At 41.6% G+C, this 22,985-nt stretch overlaps 1 protein-coding gene across 4 annotated transcripts in view; it reads right to left on the reverse strand.

The window, feature by feature from the left end:
* The window catches only part of ulk4 (unc-51 like kinase 4), a 730,951-nt gene that overhangs the window by 624,551 nt on the left and 83,415 nt on the right, over positions 1-22,985 (reverse strand). For all 4 annotated transcript variants that reach the window (XM_073072965.1, XM_073072962.1, XM_073072961.1 and 1 more), the window contains 4 exons: positions 21,019-21,088; positions 20,621-20,714; positions 2,670-2,747; positions 1,411-1,471 (listed from right to left, as the gene is read on the reverse strand). In XM_073072965.1, coding sequence (XP_072929066.1) covers positions 1,411-1,471; positions 2,670-2,747; positions 20,621-20,714; positions 21,019-21,088 — 303 coding nt within the window. The remainder of the gene's footprint in view (positions 1-1,410; positions 1,472-2,669; positions 2,748-20,620; positions 20,715-21,018; positions 21,089-22,985) is intronic.

Below are 22,985 nucleotides of genomic sequence, written 5' to 3' on the forward strand. Positions count from 1 at the left end.
ATTTGTTGATTAAATCAGTAATTTTGAGAGTAACTCAAATTCTAGCTATTTCCTATTTTTTTTAAGATTAGGAATAGAGAAAAACTATAGAGAAAGCGGATATCCCATGTACACAGGCAGAGAGTATTGATTGTTCAATTTCCTCCATGATATAAGGGGAATCTCATCCTTAAATCAGAAGGTTACACAATCAACTCTGACTTCAGGTTCAAGCATACAGTACATGCTGATATTCACTGTCGAGTGCTGCATTGCTAAAGATGTAAATTTTTTAGATTGTGACTACATTTTTCTGTTTAGTGAGGGAATAAAAGACAATTCGAATTAAATTGTGCCCTGTGTCCTACCTAATATTATCCTCAGTATTTATTTTTCAACCAAGCAAAATCCAACACTTCCAGAAGCAATTCTATACAGTGTCATATCCTTCCAAATAGCCATGGATGAAGCAAACGTTTCATGATGATAAAGCTAAATCCATAGTTTGAGTAAATCAGATTCCTTAAGGTTAACATAGCCAGGAGTGGAAACAGGGGAGGGGGGAGTGTAGTGGGGATAAGCTTCCACTATCTATTAAATGATCCCAATGACGTGCATTTCTAAAAGATTCTGACAACCATGTCCAGTTCCTGGCCTTCACTTGTGGCTAAAGCCTGGTGGACCCATTTCGACAAACAGGATAAGGAGCAGAAGCAGGTTAATGGTGCCTTAAAACCAGTTGCTCTGAGCACATGGGGCTCATCTGTCATGGTTGGCAGCTCATCTCAGAGAAGTGCTGACAACTTTGATCTCAAACCTCTGATGCCCTGCAGCTACACCCACTCATGGGGAAGGCTTCGAGAGTAAAGCCCAAGGGAAAATTGCAGAGGTAGAGTCCCTACTGCACTAAATTGAACACTGACTGGCAACTTCTGTGACCCCACTGGTGCCAAACTGCGTGTCTCTGCCGTTCATGAGCTACATGGAGAGGGGGAGCCTGCTGCATGGATAACAGCTTGCTCTCCATATCGTACTTGCATATTGATGGCACTGCATCAACAGTGTAGATAGCTAAGACACAATATCCATGGTCGACCTTGACCAATGGAGAGCCTCTCGAGTAAGTAATCAACTCTGTTGCTTTGCCAGTGAATATTTCGCCTCCCACAGCTATTCACTCAGGCCAAGTCATACAATGCAGCAGTTTTGTTGGAGACCCAAATTTCAAATCTTACTTTTCATCAATTCTCAAAGCTATGGTTTTCCACCCCAACATTCCTTCTTTATTCATCCGTCCATTACCTTTAAACTCAATCTTCCCAATACTCCTCTCAGCTTGGCAGAAAGTTTGTACTACAATTAAAAAAGAACTGAGAACAGTAAAATTTAAAGTCTAGTAAAACTTCAATGTGAGCTGTCATTAATACTTACCTGAATAGGCTGGGACACTGAGAGTTTTAGCATCGAACTTTATGGGTGCTGGCTTCAATATCTGTAACATGAGATGCACAAAGAAGTATGTTGATCATGACAACTTACAGCTTAAGAGGCTCTTAGACAAGCACGTGAACATGCAGGGGGTGAAGTGATAAAGATTATATGTAGAGGAAAGGATGAATTTAATTTCCCATCACGTTCGGCACAGACATCATGGACCAAAAAGCCTGTTCCTATGCTGTACTCTTCTATGTTCTATAAAGATCAAAGTTCTAAGCAAATTTATTAAGGGTCTATTTACTAAATTTATTAAAGGTCTACTTGTGTCTTAGTTGGCCAGGAACAGGAGAAAGAGTTGACCAAGGAGCAGAAAAATCAGTGTGACTTTTTTTTATATATTTATTAATCCTCCACGTATGGACAAGAAAGTAGCAAGTTATGATAGGAAGAGATCTGATCATTTACCTCAAACAAAGTAGCTCAATAATAATCCGAATTTGTCAAAACAGTCAGCTCACCCTCCAAAAAACCGAAGAACACTTTGTGTACAAAAGAAAAAATATCCCAGGTCAGGCCAGATGAAGATACCATTTTTATACCCCAATCTCTAACAAGGCTTTTTTGTATTTTTAGAAATTCGATCATTTGACTGTCCTCCTCTTACCTACAGTACATTTAGGCAGAGATGAAAGAGCAAGGCACCAGAGGTAAGGACAACAGAGGTGGTCACAGAGGAAGAGGAGCAGCTAAGGGACTGCTTCTAATTGGTGGATTAGGCCATGTTCAGGACTTATCAGAAGTCCTGAATAAATACATTATAGTTGTAACAGGCTTTATAAAGACGCTCCTGATTGAGTCTTCCCCAACCTGAAGTCCCGGATAAACCGAGATCCATAATCTGCTGAGGGCTAACTCGATGGTGTTTGGGACTGGTCAACCAGGAAAGTACAAGTATGACCATCAGAAAGCGATCTCACATGCAAAGAGGCAATTCTGAACTAAACACGAAGGAAGTAAGACAGCTATGACAGGGCTTGAATCTCATCACCTCCTACAAAGCAAAACCAAGTAACAAAAACAACAAGGTTTCATTCCCAAATAAGCTTTTTTATGCTTGCTTTGACCGACAGAACATGGAGCCAACACAACCCTATGAGTTCAGTTTCTGAGGCCAACATGGATAATTTAGATAAAAAAGAAAAAAGCAAGTAAAAATAAATCTTTAAATTGTAGTAAAGCAATCTTTTAATTACCTTGGGGTTGTCCATAATGGGCGTCACTATAAGATCAGCATCAGTGTATGTAAGTCCCTTGATTTTGGAGGTCATATCCTAATGGTTGGTAAAGACAAAGATTCATGAGAATAAAACTGCCTAAAACACACAATGAAATTAATCTGCATTCAATAACCACAGGTAAATTAAAAAGTTGCACATTGCTGTGAATATTACCTGTTATTATTTATACCTTCATATTTACAATGGAAACAATTTGAACAACCATATTAAAGTGAAATTACAAGTCCACACCTTGGATCATTGATTTAAAGGTTCCTGACATGGACATAGCCATTCCAAGGAAATCACATTTTTTATATTATAAAACTGTCATATTATCTGAAACACTCAAGGTATCATAGAACTACAAATGAACAGAACAAGAAAGATGAAAGGGCATTGAGCTGGTTTCTCTTTCCACACATGCTGCTTGACTGGCATTGTATCTCCAGTCTTTTCTGTTCCAAATGCCCAGCACCCACCTCAACTACCATAAAGCTGACTAATGCGCTCCACAATACACAGAAACTGCTGTTCTTCCTCAAGTATCTACCAACCCAACTCACCCGGGCAATATAATCAAGAACTTCACCATTCCCAACACCCACCCCAGACTCCCCCACCCCCAAATGCCTCTGTTGTTAGACCTCTGCTGATTTTAAAACACACAACTTTTAACTACACTTACTAACCTTAGAGTGTTCCCAAACATTTTGAGGACATGCACAACAGAAAGTTAATTGTCTTCTAACTTTCAACAACAGACACTTAATACTGTACTACAAACATTTAATTGTTGGACCATATAATAGGCAGCATTTACTACAATTTCTATTTTACAATTATGCTGTCTTTTATTCTTCAAGCTTTGGTTTCTTCAATGAAAATAAACTGGTTCGTATCTAAACACATCATTAGAGACTGACAGGCAATACAGTGACCAAAATGTTTTCAAAAACTTTATTTCTCCCAATTTTCACATCAAATTGATACCTGCCCAGAAAGACAAAGGATATATCTCACCGGCTGCAGGCAACATTCAGCCATGCAAACTGAAGCAAGTTACAAACTTAAACAGTCATGCTGTCAGTCCAGAACTTCGCCACATTAAAAATACCCAAATATTTCAGTTTGCTTTACTGCTGGACACGGCAGGGTTATACTGAGGAAAATCACTTATCAGACCAACCCAAGCCCCACTATACTATCTGAGGACAAAAAAAACTGCCATTAGGAATGGCAAAGAAGCATTCAATCCAAATAAATTCAGGCAGATGGGGACCAGGAGCAAGGATTCTGAATGTTGAATTGGGTTCAACAAGAGATTTTTTTTTATTCAATTTGTTTAGAGATACAGCAAGGCATAGGTCTTTCTAGTCCTTAGACCAGCACCACTCAGCAACCCCAGTTTAACACTAACCTAATTACAGGACAATTTACAATGATGATTTACAATCGATCATCAAGTTTCCTGGTTGGTAGAACGAATGACCCATTAAAATAAATTACAAAATGCTTCTGGTCACTTCAGCTACCATTTGCATTCATATGCAATAGTGTCCTGATCCAAATACAACATTTTCTCTGAAAATTATATTATTTCAAATTGGATCTTGAACTCAATCAATCATCGTAAAATTTTCACTCTTACAGTAGCACTTCACTTTGAATATACAACTAAGTTACTGAATCCTTTTGTAGTAGTTATTTGCACTTTGGGTTTTATCTCTTCAAATAAGTCCTTGTTTTCATTTGAAATGCTCATTTTCATGACCACAGAAAGCTTTCATAAAAAAACTTACACAATACTTACTTAGCCTGAAACTTCACAATTCAATTAAACAATGTCAAACTTGATATTATGATTTACATTTCAAAAGTACCTTTCACAGCACAGCCTTAGGATATTACAAAATCCATTATAAACAACCAAATTCAGCTTAAGTATAGTTAGTGTTGTAATGTTGGAACATAGCAGTCAATTTCCACAAAGCAAGCTGGTACAAGTCAGAGAAGCCAAAATTCTTGGTACATGTTGGCATCAATGACATAGTTGAGGAGGTCCTGAAGAGACATTTTAGGAAGCTAAGTTGAAAGCTGAGAAACAGTACCTCCAGGTTAGTGATCGTAGATTGCTGCCTAAGCCACATGCCATTGAGGTCAAGAATAGGATGATTTGGAAGATGAATGCGTGGCTGAGGAACTGGTGCAGGTGGCAGGGGTTCAGATTTCTGGATCATTATTTACTCTAGAGAGGGAACAACCTGCACAAAAGGGATGGGTTACACCTGAACCCAAGGGGGTCCAACATTCTTGCAGGTAGGTTTACTAGAACTGTTCAGGAGAGTTTAAACTAATTTGGCAGGAGAATGGGAAATGGAGTGATTGAACAAAGGATGGGGTAGTTGGGTTGATGCAACTCTATAAAACTCTGGTTAGGCCACACTTGGAGTACTGTGTCCAGTTCTGGTCACCTTGATATAGGAAGGATGTGGAAAGGAAGGATATTGGAAAGGGTACAGAGGAGATTTACCAGGATGCTGCCTGGTTTAGAGAGTATGCATTATGATCAGAGATTAAGGGAGCTAGGGCTTTACTCTCTGGAGAGAAGGAGGATGAGAGGAGACATGATAGAGGTATACAAGAAATTATGAGGAATAGATAGAGTGGACAGCCAGCGCCTCTTCCCCAGGGCACCACTGCTCAATACAAGAGGACATGGCTTTAAGGTAAGGGGTGAGAAGTTCAAGGGGGATATTAGAGGAAGGTTTTTTACTCAGAGAGTGGTTGGTGTGTGGAATGCACTGCCTGAGTTAGTGGTGGAGACAGATACACCAGTGAAATTTAAGAGATTGAGAGGAGATTTGATATAGGCAAACAAAGTTATGAAGGGTATATTTCGGGTAAACGCAAACAGACTTTTACCATTGAGGTTGAATGGAACTTCAACTAGAGGTCATGGGTTAACGGTGAACGGTGTAAGAGGAACATGTGGGGAAGCTTCTTCACTCAAAGGGTCGTGAGAGTGTAGAATGAGCTGCCAGCACAAAAGCAATAATGATTTTGGCCTTAAAGAGAAGTTTGGAGAGGTACGTTGATGGTAGGGGTACTGAGGTCTATGGACTCAGTGCAGGTCAATGGAAGTAGACAGCTTAAATGGCTCAACATGGACTAGATGGACCAAAAGACCTGTTTCTATGTTGGACTGCTCTACGTCTCTATAAGACATAGGAGCAGAATTAGGCCATCTGGCCCACTGAGTCTGCTCCACCATTCAATCATGGCTGATCCTTTTTTTCTATCAACCCCAGTTCCTGGCCTTCTCCCCGTAACCTTTGATGCAATGATCAATCAAGAACCTATCAATCTTTCTCTGCCTTGAATACACCCAGCAACCTGGCCTCCACAGCTGCATGTGGCAACAAATTCCACAAATTCACCACCATTTGGCTAAAGAAATTTCTCCGCATCTCGGTTTTGAAAAGGCGCCCCTTCCATCCTGAGGCTATGCCCTCTTGTCATAGACTCTCCAACTGTGGGAAATATCCTTTCCACATCTACTTTCAACATTTGAAAGGTTATAATCAGATTCCTCCTCATCCTTCTGAATTCCAGTGAGTACAGACCCAGAGCCATCAAATGTTCCTCATATGATAGCCCTTTCATTCCTGGAATCATCCTTGTGAACCTCCTCTGGACCCTTTCCAATGTCAGCATATCTTTTCTATGATGAGGGGCCCAAAACTGTTCACACTACAGGCAGTCCCCGGGTTACGTACGAGTTCCGTTCCTGAATCCGTCTTTAAGTCGGATTTGTACATAAGTCAGAACAAGTGCATCCAGTATTATTTAGCATCAGTTCGTCAAACGTTTGTCTTAGTATATAGTATATACTTTACCTTTCTATGCACATAAAACACTTAAAGAAACGTATCTATTCCAATAATTAAACCACTGCGTTGCTTAGTAATAATTGTAGCTTTCATCGGGGCAGGGTCTTTCACATGCTCCATTAAGATTGTTTCAATCTTTGACCGACTGTAGCCTAACGCTTTTCCAATGACCAATGGTGTTTCACCTCTTTCCAAACGCTTTATATTTCCACTTTATTTTCAATCGCGATTGCTTCCTGTCAATGGAACAGAAACACTGCGGGCTGTGGGTCCCGACCTCCGCCGACTCCCAAGGTCCATCGCACTGAATTTCCCGGGTCCTAACGACCACCACACTGAGACAGGCTAAATGGAACAAGTGGGGGTTGTGCTGGGTTTGGGTATTTGATCCTCCACAATATTCCGTGTGGGAATTTAAACTGGAGGTGGCAGTGTTTTTTCTTACGAGGTCGAGTTGCGAGCTTGATGTCAACCTGGCACGGATGGTACGGTAGTCACTGGATCGACGTCAACCTGGCACGGGAGCAGTCTGTCACTAAATCGAACTCGGGAACCTCCGTTCTCCAGCCCGGCGATGATCTCACTATGCCACCCGCCGACCAGAACCGGGGGGGTGGTCAGGGTGAATCTTACTAAGAAAAATTTAAGCCAAATACAAAGTTAAACACTCACAGTGTCAACGGCAATGACATAAAATGGCAGACGGTGTCACGATCCAACTTAACAAGATGGCGGTGCGACGCAGCTTGCAGCGGCCACTCCGGAGCTGATTATCTGTTATTTGTGAAGTGGGATGCCGTGCGTAATCATAATCGATTGAAAACGGATGTGGGAGCACAGAGAAACATCGGGAAATCTCCAGGAAGACCTTCTTCATTGCTGCTGCTGCTGTGAGGTCCGGGACTCTGCTGGGAAGAACAGGCCCCCAAGTCCTCGGGGTCGCATTGCCAATGGCCATTGGCGGGGCTGTCTTAATAAGCTCGGCAGAGGATGGTGCTTGAAGCAGCTGTGCCGGAGGGGATGGTCATCGGCTCGGAGGTTCAACGGACTCGGAGTCCTTTCGACGGACTCAGGTCGCTTTCAGTGTGTGCTGCGTCTGCGAGGCTGAGGCGGGTGGCGCCTTGGAAGTCCATAGCGGGGGTACTCCCTTCTGCCGCCGGCGTGGGATGGCGAGACTGTCGGGACCCTGGGGACTTGTGGAAACTGTGGTGATTTCTTTTGAACTTACAGTCCTTTAACATCTTTGGACTATTTTTACTGTGTCCATGGTCTGTTTTTTTTATCAATTATGCTATTGTTTGCACTGTTGTAACTAGATGTTGTAATTATGTGGTTTTGTGCAGGTCTTGTAGCTTTAGTTTTTGGTCTTGTTTTTGTCTGGTGGATTTGGAGCTCCTTCCGGAGAACACGCTAGATGGTAGCGTGATATTAATACGCAGCAGCCTCTCGGGACTCTGGATTGGGGATTGCCAAACGTTATGTGGATTTTCTGGTGTAGTCTGTTTTGTCATATGCTTTTGTGATAACATTCTGGGGGAACATTGTCTCATTTTTTAACTGCATTGCATTTGTGGTTTCTAAATGACAATGAACTGAATCTGAATCTGAAAATGGCCAACGGCGTTTTCCTTTTCCTTCCTCAGTCCGTGAGTACGAGTTGTCCATAAGTCGGACGTTCGTAACTCGGGCACTACCTGTACTCAAGGTGAGGCCTCACCAGTGCCTTATAAAGCCTCAGCATCACATCCCTGCTCTTATATTATAGACCTCTTAAAATGAATGCTAACATAGCACTTGCCTTTCTCACCACTGAATCAACCTTCAAGTTAACCTTCAGGGTGTTCTGCACAAAGACTCCCAAGTCCCTCTGCATCTCAGATTCCTGGATTATCTCCCTGGTCAGAAAATAGTCCACACATTTATTTTTACTACCAAAGAGCATGACCATGCATTTTCCAACACTGTATTTCAGTTGCCACCTTCTTGACCATTCTCCCAATCTGTCTAAGTCCTTCTGCATCTTACCCATTTTCTCAACACTATCCGCCCCTCCACCAATCTTCATATCATCTGCAAACTTGGCAAAAAACCATCTATTCCATCATTTAAATCATTTACATGCAGCATAAAAAGAAGTGGTCCTAAAACTGACCTCTGTAGAACATCACTAGGCAGCCAATCAGAAAATGATCCTTTTATTCCCACTCACTGCCTCCGACCAATCAGCCAATGCTCTAACCATGTTAGTAACTTCCCTGTAATACCATAGGCACTTAACTTGGTAAGCAGCCTCATGTGTGGCACCTTGTTTAAGGCCTTCTGAAAGTCCAAATATACAATATCAACTACATCGCCTTTATCTATCCTACTTGTAATCTCCTCAAAGAATTTCAACAGGTTCAGCAGGCAGGATTTTCCCTGAAGGAAACCATGCTGACTTTGTCCTGTCTTGTCCTGTGTCATCAAGTACGTCATCACCTCAATCTTAACAATAGACTCCAACATCTTCCCAACCAGAGGTCAGACTAACTGGTCTATATTTTCCTTTCTGCTGCCTTTCTCCCTTCTCAAAGAGTGGAGTGACATTTGCAATGTTCCAGTCCTCTGGTACGATGCCAGAGTCCAATGATTTTTGAAAGATTATTTCTAATGTCACCACAATCTCCAATGCTACCTCTTTCAGAACCCTAGGGTGCAGTTCATCTGGTCCAGGTGACTTAGGTCATTCTGCTTTTTGAGCACCTTCTCTCTTGTAATAGTAACTGCACCCATTTCTCTTCCTTCACACACTACAACAGCAGGCATAGTGCTAGTGTCTTCCACAGTGAAGACTGGTGCAAAATATTGATTTAGTTCATCAGCCATCTCCTTTTCCTGCCTCATTTTCTAGTGGTCCTATATCCGCTCTCATTTCTCTTTTATTTTTAAAGTATTTGAAAAAAATTACTATCTGCTTTGATATTATTTGCTAGCTTGCTTTCATATTTCATCTTTTCCCTTCTAATGATTTTTAGTTGCTCTCTGTAAGTTTTTAAAAGCTTCCCAATCCCCTATCTTCCGACTAATTTTTGTCTTGTTGTATGCCTTTTCTTTTGCTTTTACAATAGCTTTGACTTCCCTGGTCAGCTATGGTTGTACAATTTTACATTTGAGTATCTCTTCATTTTTGGAATACAGGTGGGCCCCGTTTTTCGAACATTCACTTTACGACAGCTCGCTGTTACAAAAGACCTACATTAGTACCTGTTTTCGCTAACCACACGCTCGCTTTATACGTGTGTTTACCCTGAAAAAGACTACAATGACCATGAAGACTTGTGTGGGCAGTTGTGTGCACATGCGTGTACGTGTGTATGTGTGTACGTATGTATGCATGAATGTGCATGCGTGAATGTGCACATGCATGTACGTGCCAATTTTTTTTTCTCCAAATCGATTTTAGCTCGCTGTCTTCCCAAGTTTGATAAGTGAAACTACACCGTACATACAATATTTCTACTTTATAAAGGGTGTATATTTATCATATCATTCCTGCTTTTACTATATGTTGGTGTTATTTAGGGTTTTACGTGTTATTTGGTATGATTTGGTAGATTATTTTTTGGATCTGGGAATGCTCAAAAATTTTTCCCATATAAATTAATGGTAATTGCTTCTTCGCTTTATGACATTTCGGCTTACAAACGGTTTCATAGAAACGCTCTACCTTCGAACAGCGGGGGAAACCTGTACACATGTCCTGCACCTTCCTCGTTTTCCCAGAAACACACGCTATTACTGCTCTGCTGACATCCCTGCCAGCAGCTCCTTTCAATTTGCTTTGACCCAACTCCTCTCTCATACCACTGTAATTTCCCTTATTCCACTGAAATACTGCTGCATCAGACTTTACTTTCTCCCTATCAAATTTCAAGTTGAACTCAATCATATTATGATCACTGGTTCCGAAGGGTTCTTTTCCCTCAAGTTCCCTAATCGCCTCTGATTCATTACAAAACACCCAATCCAGTATAGCTGATCCCCTACTAGGCTCAATGACAAACTGCTCTAAAAAGCCATCTCTTAGGTATTCAACAAACTCACTCTCTTGAGATCCATTACCAACCTGATATTCCCAATCGGCCTGCATGTTAAAATCTCCCATGACTATCATAACATTGCCCTTTTGACTCGCCTTATCTATTTCCTTTTGTAACCTGTGGCCCACCTCACAGCCACTGTTGGGAGGCCTGTATATAACTGCCATCAACGTCCTTTTACCCTTGCAGTTTCTTAACTCAACCCACAGCGATTCAACATCTTCCGATCCTATGTCACATCTTTCCATTGATTTGATGCCATTCAAATAGAAGGCGGAGCTTAGAAGTGTTAATGGCACCTAAAAGCAACTCCTTCAGAAACAGCTCTATTTTCATCTTTAATATCTCTATTTTCCCCTTTCAGGGATCTTTTGAAGACACTGACCTGGATTAACACGCTGACTACAGTTCTTTGTAGGAATGGGACCTGCTCTCCGAGTTTCATGAATGGCCATTGTTTGAACCCAAGGGCTCGGCCTAAGAGCACCACAGACCCAGTCACCATGGCATACCCCACAGAAGTATCTAAAGCAGTATACTTGTTTTTGAGGGGAACGGCCACAGGGGTGCTCTGCTCTAACTGCCTATTTCCATTTCTCTGACAGTCACCCAGCTACTCGTCTCCTGTTTTTTTTTAACACTGATCAACAGAAAAACTCGTATTTCAAAGTGACCTCTACAAAGTTATCTAAATTATTTACATAAAAACACAAAAATAATTGATTGTATAAGTATTCACCCTCATTTAAATTGACACACCAAATCATCACTGTTGCACCCAATTTGTTTAAGAAGTCACATAATTAGTTAAATGGAGATCACCAAAGTGCAGATAAGAAGTTTTAATTGAATACACCTGTACCTGGAAAGTCCAATTGCTGGTGAGTCAGTATCCTGGGAAATACTACACCATGAAGAAAAAAGAACACTCCAAACAACTCTGTGAAAAGGTTATCAAAAAGCGCAAATCAGGAGATGGATACAAGAAAATTTTCAGGTCACTGAATATCTCTGAGTACAGTTAAGTCAATCATCAAGAAATGGAAAGAATATGGCACAGTTGTAAATCTACCTAGAGCAGGCCATCCTCAAAAGCTGAGTGACTGTACAAGAAGGGGACTAGTGAGGGAGGCCACCGAGAGACCTTTGACAGCTGTGGAGGAGTTACCAACTTCAGTGGCTGAGATGGGAGATACTATGCACACAACAACTGTTGCCCGGGTGCTTCACCAGTTGAAGTTTTATGGAATAGTGGCAAAGAGAAGGCCAATATTGAAAAAATTCACATGAAATCTTGGCTAGAGTTTGCCAGAGGCATGTGGGAGACTCTGAAGTCAGCTGGAAGAAGCTTCTATGGTCTGGTGAAACCAAAATTGAGATTTTTGGCCTTCAAACTAAACAGTATGTTTGGTGTAAGCCAAATACAGCACATCATCAAAAATACACCATCCCTACCCTGAAGCATGGTGGTGGCTGCATCATGCTGTAGAGATGTTTCATTGCAGCAGGCCCTGGAAGGTTTGTGAAGGTAGAGGCTAAAATGAATGCAGCAAAACACGGGGAAATCCTGGAGGAAAACCTGATGCAGGGAGAAGATTTGTTTTCCAGCAAGATAATGTCCTGGAGTGGTCAAGTCCTCAATCCAATTGAGAATTTGCAGCTGTACTTGAAAATGCTCGTTCATTCATGATCCCCATGCAATCTGATAGAGCTTGAGCAATTTTGTAAAGAATGGGGTAAAAAAAAATTGCAGTATCCAGATGTTCAAATCTGATAGAGACCACGCCACACAGTCTCAAGACAATGATTGCTGCCAAAGGTGCATCTACTAAGTACTGACTTCAAGAGGGTAAGTAATAATGCAATCAATTTTGTGTTTAATAACTGTAATAAGTTTACACCAACATGTAGAAATTTGTTTTCACTTCGACGTGAAACATCTTCATAGAACCTTCTTCCAACTGATTTCAGAGTCTCCCACATAAGTTCTAGCATACTCTAGTCAAGATTTCATGTGTTTTTTCCCTCCAATAGTGGCTTTCTCTGCCATTCTCCCATAAAGCTGTGACTGGTGAAGTACACTTGCAACAGTTCTTGCAGGTGCAGCCCCTCCCATCTCAGCCACTGAAGCTTGTAAGTCCTCCAGTTGTCTTGCGTATCTTGGTGGCCTCTCTCACTAGTCCCCTTCTTAGACAGTCACTCAGTTTTTGAGGACGGCCTGCTCTAGGCAGATTTACAGTGTGCCCATGTTCTTTCCATTTCTTGATGACTGATTTAACTGCACTCAAAGGGATATTCAGTGCCTTGAAAATTTACTTGTATCCAACTCCTGACTCATGCTTTTCAATGACCTTTTTGCAGAATTGCTTGGAGTGTTCTTTTGTCTTCATGGTGTAGTTTTTGTCAGAATACTGACTCACCAACAGTTGGACCTTCCAGAACGATTGAATTACCAGTCAATTGAAACACCTTGTCTGCAAACTGCTGCTCTCCATTTAACTAATTATGTGACTTCTTAAACCAACTGGATGCTGCAGCGATAACTGGTCATATTAAAGGGGGGGTGAATATTTGTGCAATCAATTATTGTTTTTATTTGTAATTAATTCAGATCACTGTAGAGATCTGTTTTCACTATGACATGAAAGAGACTTTTTTCCATTGAGCAGTGTCAAAAAAACAAATTAAATTCATTGTGATTCAAAGTTGTAAAACAGTAAAACATGAAACTTCCAGGGGAGGGTGAATACATTTTAAAGGGACAGTATACAAAGTGTGAAGGAGTGGCAGGATTAGATATTGGACTGCTGGAAAATGTTGCTGGAGAGATAGTAATAGCAGACAAGGAAATGGGGCCATCCTGCATAAGTATTTTACATCAAGCTTAACTGTGAAAGAGACTAGCAGTTGTTGGACAATCAAGAGTGTCATGGGCCAAAACTGTGTCAAGTTGCCATTACTCAGGAGAAGGTGCTTGGGAAACTCAAAGATCTGCAGATAGATAAGTTACTTGGATGGCATAGTCTACACCCCAGGGTTCTGAAACAGATGGCTGAAGAGACTGCGGAAGCATTAGTAATGATCTTTCAAGAATCAATGGATCCTGGCATGGTTCCAGAGGACTGGAAAATTGTAAATTTCTCTCCACTCATCAAGAAGGGAGAGAGACAGAAGAAAGAAAATTATAGGCCAGTTAGTATAACCTCAGTGGTTCGGAAGGTGTTGGAGTTGATGGTTAAGGATGGGGTTTGGGGATACTTGGAGACCATAGTCAGCACAGATTCCTGAAGGGGGAAAAATCTTGCTTAACAAATCTGCTGGAATTCTTTGATAGACAAAGGAGAACTGATGGTGGTTGTGTCAGAGAAAATATTACAGCAGTGCTCTGGCAGGATAGATTAGAGGGCTCGTCACATGGTGGATTGGATAGTGGACTACTTGACAGATAGACCTCAGTATGTGCGGTTGGGAGACTGTAGGTCTGACACGGTGGTCAGCAGCACAGGAGCGCCGCAGGGAACCGTACTCTCTCCGGTCCTGTTCACCCTGTACACATCAGACTTCCAATATAACTCGGAGTCCTGCCATGTGCAGAAGTTCGCTGATGACACGGCCATAGTGGGGTGTGTCAGGAATGGACAGGAGGAGGAGTATAGGAAACTGATACAGGACTTTGTGATATGGTGCAACTCAAACTACCTGCGTCTCAATATCACCAAGACCAAGGAGATGGTGGTGGACTTTAGGAGATCTAGGCCTCATATGGAGCCAGTGATCATTAATGGAGAATGTGTGGAGCAGGTTAAGACCTACAAGTATCTGGGAGTACAGTTAGACGAGAAGCTAGACTGGACTGCCAACACAGATGCCTTGTGCAGGAAGGCACAGAGTCGACTGTACTTCCTAAGAAGGTTGGCGTCATTCAATGTCTGTAGTGAGATGCTGAAGATGTTCTATAGGTCAGTTGTGGAGAGCGCCCTCTTCTTTGTGGTGGCGTGTTGGGGAGGAAGCACTAAGAAGAGGGACGCCTCACGTCTTAATAAGCTGGTAAGGAAGGCGGGCTCTGTCGTGGGCAAAGTACTGGAGAGTTTAACAACGGTAGCTGAGCGAAGGGCGCTGAGTAGGCTACGGTCAATTATGGAAAACTCTGAACATCCTCTACATAGCACCATCCAGAGACAGAGAAGCAGTTTCAGCGACAGGTTACTATCGATGCAATGCTCCTCAGACAGGATGAAGAGGTCAATACTCCCCAATGCCATTAGGCTTTACAATTCTACCACCAGGACTTAAGAACTTTTTAAAAGCTATTATTAATGCTTTTTGAGATAGTGATTTAGATGCATATCATATTTTTTACTGAGTTAAGTACTGTATGTAATTAGTTTTGCTACAAGTGTATGGGACATTGGAAAAAAGTTGAATTTCCCCATGGGGATGAATAAAGTATCTATCTATCTATCTATCTATCTATTTGGGTGGAATTGAGGAATGGGAAAGGTGTAGTAACACTTATAGGAGTGTATTATCGACCACCTAATGGAGAACGAGAATTGGAGGAGCAAATTTGCAAGGAGATAGCAGATTTGTAGTAAGCACAGGGTTGTGATTGTGGGAGATTTTAATTTTCCACACATAGACTGGGAAGCCCATACTGTAAAAGGGATGGATGGTTTGGAGTTTGTAAAATGTGTGCAGGGTAGTTTTTTGCAGCAATACATAGAGCTACCAACTACAGAAGGGGCAGTGTTGGATCTCCTGTTAGAGAATGAGATCGGTCAGGTGACAGAGGTATGTGTTGGGGAGCACTTCAGGTCCAGTGATCACAATGCCATTAGTTTCAATATAATTATGGAGAAGGATAGGACTGGACCCAGGGTTGAGATTTTTGATTAGAGAAAGGCTAACTTTGAGGAGATGCGAAAGGATTTGGAAGGAGTGGATTGGGACAATTTGTTTTATGGGAAGGATGTAATAGAGAAATGGAGGTCATTTAAAGGTGAAATTTTGAGGATACAGAATCTTTATGTTCCTGTTAGGTTGAAAGGAAAGGTTAAAAGCTTGAGAGAGCCATGGTTTTCAAGAGATATTGGAAACTTGGTTAGGAAAAAAGAGAGATATCTACAATAAATATAGGCAGCATGGAGTAAATGAGGTGCTCGAGGAATATAAAGAATGTAAGAAAAATCTTAAGAATGAAATTAGAAAAGCTAAAAGAAGATACGAGGTTGCTTCGGCAAGTAAGGTGAAAATAAATCCAAAGGGTTTCTACAGTTATATTAATAGCAAAAGGATAGTGAGGGATAAAATTGGTCCCTTAGAGAATCAGAGTGAACAGCCATGTGTGGAGCCAAAAGAGATGGGGGAGATTTTGAACAATTTCTTTTCTTCAGTATTCACTAAGGAGAAGTATATTGAATTGTGTAAGGTAAGGGAAACAAGTAGGGAAGTTATGGAAACTATGACGATTAAAGTGGAGGAAGTACTGGCACTTTTAAGGAATATGAAAGTGGATAAATCTCCAGATCCTGACAGGATATTCCCTAGGACCTAGAGGGAAGTCAGTATAGAAATAGCAGGGGCTCTGACAGAAATATTTCAAATGTCATTAGAAACGGGGATGGTGCCGGAGGATTGGCGTATTGCTCATGTTGTTCCATTGTTTGAAAAGGGTTCTAAGAGTAAAGCTAGCAATTATAGTTTGATAATATATTATAATAACAGTCAAGCTGTCAGTTTGACGTCAGTGGTGGGTAAATTAATGGACAGTATTCTTAGAGATGGTATATATGGGATCCTTTGATCCAAGATGGGGGATGCTCTGATCCAAGATGGCGGTGCGACGCAGCTTGCAGCGGCCACTCCGGAGCTGATTATCTGTTATTTGTGAAGTGGGATGCTGTGCGCAATCATAATCGATTGAAAACGGATGTGGGAGCACAGAGGAACATCGGGAAATCTCCAGTAAGACCTTCTTCGTTGCTGCTGCTGCTGTGAGGTCCGGGACTCTGCTGGGAAAAACAGGTCCCCAGTCCTCGGAGTCGCATTGCCAATGGCCGTTGGCAGGGCTGTCTTAATATGCTCGGCAGAGGATAGTGCTCAGAGAAGCTCTGCTGGACGGGATGGTAGTCGACTCGGAGGTTCGACAGACTCGGAGTCCGCTGCGGTCAGGTCGCTTTCGGTGTGTGCTGCGTCTGCAAGGCTGAGTCAGGCAGCGCCGTGGAAGTTCATTGTGGGGGTATTCCCTTCTGCCGCCGGCGTGGGATGGCGAGTCTGTCGGGATCCTGGGGACTTGTGGAAACTGTGTGGTGATTTCTTTTGAACTTATAGTCTTTTAACATCTTTGGACTATTTTTACTGTGTCCATGGTCTGTTTTTTTTTATCAATTATGCTATTGTTTGCACTGTTGTAACTAGATGTTGTAATTATGTGGTTTTGTGCAGGTCTTGTAGCTTTAGTTTTTGGTCTTGTTTTTGTCTGGTGGATTTGGAGCTCCTTTCTGGGGAACGCACTAAGACGGTAGCGCGATATTAATACGCAGCAGCCTCTCCGGACTCTGGATTGGGGATTGCCAAACGTTATGTGGATTTCCTGGTGTAGTCTGTTTTGTCATATGCTTTTGTGGTATCATTCTGGAGGAACGTTGTCTCATTTTTTAACTGCATTGCATTTGTGGTTTCAAATGACAATAAACTGAATCTGAATCTGATATAATTATCTGGATAGACAGGGTCTGATTAGGAACAGTCAACATGAACTTGTGCGTGGAAGGTCATGTTTGACAAATCTTATTGAATTTTTTGAAGAGGTTATGAGGAAAGTTGACGAGGGTAAAGCAGTGGATGTTATCTATATGGACTTCAGTAAGGCCTTTGACAAGGTTCCACAAGGAAGGTTAGAAGGTTCAATCGTTAGTTATTAATATTGAAGTAGTAAAATGGATTCAACAGTGGCTGGATGGGAGATGCCAGAGAGTAGTGGTGGGTAACTGTTCGTCAGGTTGGAGGCCGGTGACTAGTGGTGTGCCTCAGGGATCTGTACTGGGTCCAATGTTGTTTGTCATATACATTAATGATCTGGATGATGGGGTGGTAAATTGGATTAGTAAGTATGCAGATGATACTAAGGTAGGTGGCGTTGTGGATAATGAAGTAGGTTTTCAAAGCTTGCAGAGAGATTTAGGCCAGTTAGAAGAATGGGCTGAACGATGGCAGATGGAGTTTAATGCTGATAAGTGTGAGGTGCTACATTTTGGTAGGACAAATCAGAATAGGACATACATGGTAAATGGTAGGGCATTGAAGAATGCAGTAGAACAGAGTGATCTAGGAATAATGGTGCATAGTTCCCTGAAGGTGGAATCTCATGCGGATAGGGTGGTGAAGAAAGCTTTTGGTATGTTGGCCTTTATAAATCAGAACATTGAGTATAGGAGTTGGGATGTAATGTTAAAATTGTACAAGGCATTGGTAAGGCTGAATTTGGAGTATTGTGTACAGTTCTGGTCACCGAATGATAGGAAACATGTCAACAAAATAGAGAGAGTACAGAGGAGATTTACTAGAATGTAACCTGAGTTTCAGCACCTAAGTTACAGGGAAAGATTGAACAAGTTAGGTCTTTATTCTTTGGAGCGTAGAAGGTTGAGGGGGGACTTGATAGAGGTATTTAAAATTATGAGGGGCATAGATAGAGTTGACGTGGATAGGCTTTTACCATTGAGAGTAGGGGAGATTCAAACAAGAGGACATGAGTTGAAAGTTAGGGGGCAAAAGTTTGAGGGTAACATGAGGGGGAATTTCTTTACTCAGAGAGTGGTAGCTGTGTGGAACGAGATTCCAGTAGAAGCGGTAGAGGCAGGTTCAGTATTGTCATTTAAAGTAAAATTGGATAGGTATATGGACAGGAAAGGAATGGAGGGTTATGGGCTGTGTGCGGGTCAGTGGGACTAGGTGAGAGTAAGCATTCGGCACGGACTAGAAGGGCTGAGATGGCCTGTTTCCGTGCTGTAATTGTTATATGTTATATATGTTAACATGACCTCTCTACTCTTGAACTCAATCCCCCTGTTAATGAAGCCTAGCATTCCATAGGCCTTCTTAACTACCCTATCAACCTGTGCAGTGACCTTGAGGGATGTATGGATTTGAAACCCAAGGTCCCTTTGTTCATCCACACTCTTGAGTAACTGACCATTAATCCTGTACTCAGTCTTCTGGTTTGTCCTTCCAAAATGCATCACCTCACACTTGTCCAGATTGAACTCCATCTGCCATTTTTCTGCCCAACTCTGCAGCCTGTCTATATCTTCTTGTAACCTTCGACCACCTACAGCTCCATCCACAACTCTTCCAATCTTCGTGTCATCCACAAACTTACTCACCCATCCCTCCGCCTCTACATCCAGGTCATTCATAAAAATCACAAATAGCAGGGGTCCCAGGACAGATCCCTGCGGCACTCCTAGTCACCAACCTCCAGGCAGAATACTTTCCTTCCACAACTGCCCTCTGCTTTCTTCCTTTAAGCCAATTTTTTATCCAAACAGCCAAGGTTCCACTTATCCCATGCCTCATGACTTTCTGGATGAGTCTCTCATGAGGGACCTTGTCAAGTGCTTTGCTAAAGTCCATGTAGACCACATCCACTGCCCTACCCTCATCAATTTCTTTTGTTACCTCTTCAAAAAATTCAATCAAGCTCATGAGGCAAGATCTTCCCTTCACAAAGCCATGTTGACTATCCATTAGTAGACTATAAAGAGGCAGTAAGTGAGCAGAGGGATCTTGGGGTCCAAGTTCATAGCTCCCTGAAGATGACTTCACAGGTTGATAGTATGATGAAGGAGTCATGTGGCATGCTTGCCTTAATTAATCGAGGCACTGAGTTCAAAAGTCAGGAAGTTATGATGCAGCTGCATAAAACTCTAGTTAGGCTGCATCTATAGCATTGTATAGTGTTCCGGTCGACCCATTGTAGAGAGGATGTTGAGGCCTTGGAGAGTGTGCAGGAAAGGTATATCAGGATTAGAGGAAGCTGTATGGAATGGGAAGTTTTCTGTGGAGCAGCAGAAACTGAGGGGTGATCTGGGAGAGGTTTATAAGATAATGAGAGACACAGATAGCGTAGACAGACAATTTCTATTTCCCATGGTTCAAATGTCTAATACCAGAGGGTACGTTTTTAGAGAGGGGATAATTTCAAAGAAGATGTGGGGTTAAGTTGTTTTTTAACTACACAGAGAGCACTGGGGACCTGGAATGTGCTGTGTGGAGTGGTGGTAGAGGCAGGTACATGAGAGACTTCTAAAAGACATTCAGATAAGCACATAAATGTGAGGAAAATGGAAGGATATGGATATGCTATACTGAGGGGATTAGTTATGTTGGCCATTTGATTACTAATTTAATTGGATCAGCCTAACACTGTGGGCTGAAAGGCCTGTTCCTCTGCTGTGCTGTACAACGATCTATCAGATTAGGAATGTGAACCAATGGGCTGGTTCAAAACTTTTCTCTGAAGTAGGCAGAGATGTTAAAAGATTGAATGCAATATTGCTATTTAAAATATTTTTACAGCACTACAAAATTATCCACACTAACTATAATCTATCCATCTCATATTTAAAATTAACGATTGATCCAGCATCTGTTAGATCTGAGGAGAGAGATCCATATTTTAAACCTTCATAGATGTGTTTCCCATTTATCAAAGTCCTTTTTATTGACACTGGCAATGACATGAGAAATATTTCCTCACTCTTCCAGTGCCCTTCAACATTTTATGCCTCACCCTGCTCAACTTTATAAAAGTATATTTCTTAAAAAGCCCAATTAGTTAAACTATCTTCTCCAAATCCAAATAGCATGTTATCCCTCACGCACTCTTATATTGAAATATACAAAACAAACTATAAATTTAGTACAAACAATTAAGTGACAAGTTTTAAAGTACCTTTGTTGAAATGGAGGCACTTTTTGATGAAGCATTCTGGGTCCCAATGTCATTCTGGCTTACATTCAAGCTAGTTCTTGGTCTTGGATGAGAACTGTTTCAAATTAGAGAAACATGAGCTGAATCTGCTTCTGTTCCCCTCCATGTTTTAAAATATATAAATAAGCCACAACAAATTACAACATGATATTTGCAGTTTCATATTCCCGAATAGGACCTTTTCATTCTGATGAAAGCATATTCCCATACCAGCATCTTAGCTGAACACTGTCCAACTGACTGAATATCCAGAATACCTAGGTTCGGGTTCTGGAATGGTTTTCTTTGTGAGACCTTGTACCTGATAACCCAATCCTGGTATTAGAAACGGTCCGATACTACAACAGCCAGGTAAGTACCTGAGTAAGAAGATGGACTCCTTGGAATTTATATCTAGAGCATTCCTTGGCTGCAAATCAGTCGGATTTTCTGCAAATTAAAGGAGGATGTAAATTAGCACTGAAACTTTCAACTGTAGGAAGGTAATGTATTCATAGAGAATTTAACATTTTTGGAAGTAAGCAAAATAAATCACACAGCATGACAGAATTCTTTTGAGATCTAAAGGAAGAATAACCAGTTTTTGTAGGGTACTATTAATATTTTTTCTCACATTGGAAAAATCAATCACAAAAACAATCATGAACATCCTGTTTCACCTCAGATGGTTGGTATGGACAATCGAGAGCATCCAGACCGGCTGCATCACTGTCTGGTATGGGAACTGTACTTCCCTTCAATTACAGGATTCTGCAGAGAGTGGTGCAGACATCCCAACGCATCTGTAGATGTGAACTTCCTACTATTCAGGATATTTACAAAGACAGGTGAGAAAAAGGGCCCGAAGAATCATTGGGGACCCAAGTCACCCAAACCATAATTTATTCCAGCTGCTACCTTCCAGGAAATGGTACCACAGCATAGCAGACAGGGCCAACAGGCTCCAGGAGAGGTTCTTCCACGAGGCCATCAGACTGCTTAATTCATGCTGACACAACTGTATTTCTACGTTATATTGACTGTCCTATCGTAATACTATTTATTATAATTGCACATTTAGATGGACACGTAACAAAGATTTTTACTCCTCATGTATATGAAGGATGTAAGTAATAAAGTAAATTCAGTTCAAGCTCTGTCTACTGTCACTAAGCAATTGCTTAGTGATAGTATCTCGTCTGTAAACTTGCCCTTCCTAACCCTTTATACCAGTCCTCCAAGTGGGACCTTATCAAAATAAAACAAATCCACTGGTATAGAATCAGCATCAGGTTTATTATCACTGAAATGAATTTAATAGATTTATAGGAGCAGTATAGTGCAAAGACAAAAACAAACTATAAATTACAAAATAAATATAGTGCAAAAATGAGGTAGTTTTCATGGACAGGTTAGAAATTTAATTGAATTGGCTTTATTACTTACATCCTCTATATTCATGAGGAGTAAAAACCTTTACGTCATATCTGTCTAAATATGCAATGTGCAATCATAGTAATTTATAATAAATAGTATGTACAATAGGATAGTCAATATAATATAGAAATACAATGGTATCAGCATGAATTAATCAGTCTGATGGCCTGGTGGAAGAAGCTGTCGCGGAGTCTGTTGGCCCTGGTTTTCATCCTGCGGTACTGTTTCCCAGATGGTAGCAGCTGGAATAGTTTGCGGTTGGGGTGACTCGGGATCCCAATGATTCTACGGGCCCTTTTTACACACCTGTCTCTGTGAACGTCCTGAATTGTGGGAAGTTCACAACTACAGATGCACTGGGCTGTCCACACCACTCTCTGCAGGGTCCTGCGATTGAGGGTAGTACAGTTCCCATACCAGGCAGTGATGCAGCCAGTCAGGTTGCTCTCAATTGTGCCCCTGTAGAAAGTCTTTAGGATGTGGGGGCCCACTCAAAACTTCTTCAACTGCCTGAGGTGAAAGAGGCACTGTTGTGCTTTTTTACCACACGGCCGGTATGTACAGCCACGTGAGATCCTTGGTGATGTGTATGCTGATGTCAATAGGGGTTAGCCTGTCTCTATTCCTCCTGTAGTCCACAACCAACTCCTTTGTTTTTGCAACATTGTGTTTTCTTAACACCACTATGTCAGGGTAATGACTTCAATGTAGGCTGCCTCATTATTATTTGAGATTTGGCCAATCAGTGTAGTGTCGTCAGCAAATTTAATTAGCAGATTGGAGCTGTGGGTGGCGACACAGAAATGGGTATACAGAGAGTAAAGGACGGGACTTAGTACACAGCCCTCAGGGGTTCCTGTGTTGAGGATCAGTGGGGCAAAGGTGAGGGATCCCACTCTTCCCACCTGCC

The sequence above is a fragment of the Hemitrygon akajei genome, chromosome 20, assembly GCF_048418815.1.
Source record: "Hemitrygon akajei chromosome 20, sHemAka1.3, whole genome shotgun sequence".
In the NCBI taxonomy this organism is placed as follows: domain Eukaryota; kingdom Metazoa; phylum Chordata; class Chondrichthyes; order Myliobatiformes; family Dasyatidae; genus Hemitrygon; species Hemitrygon akajei.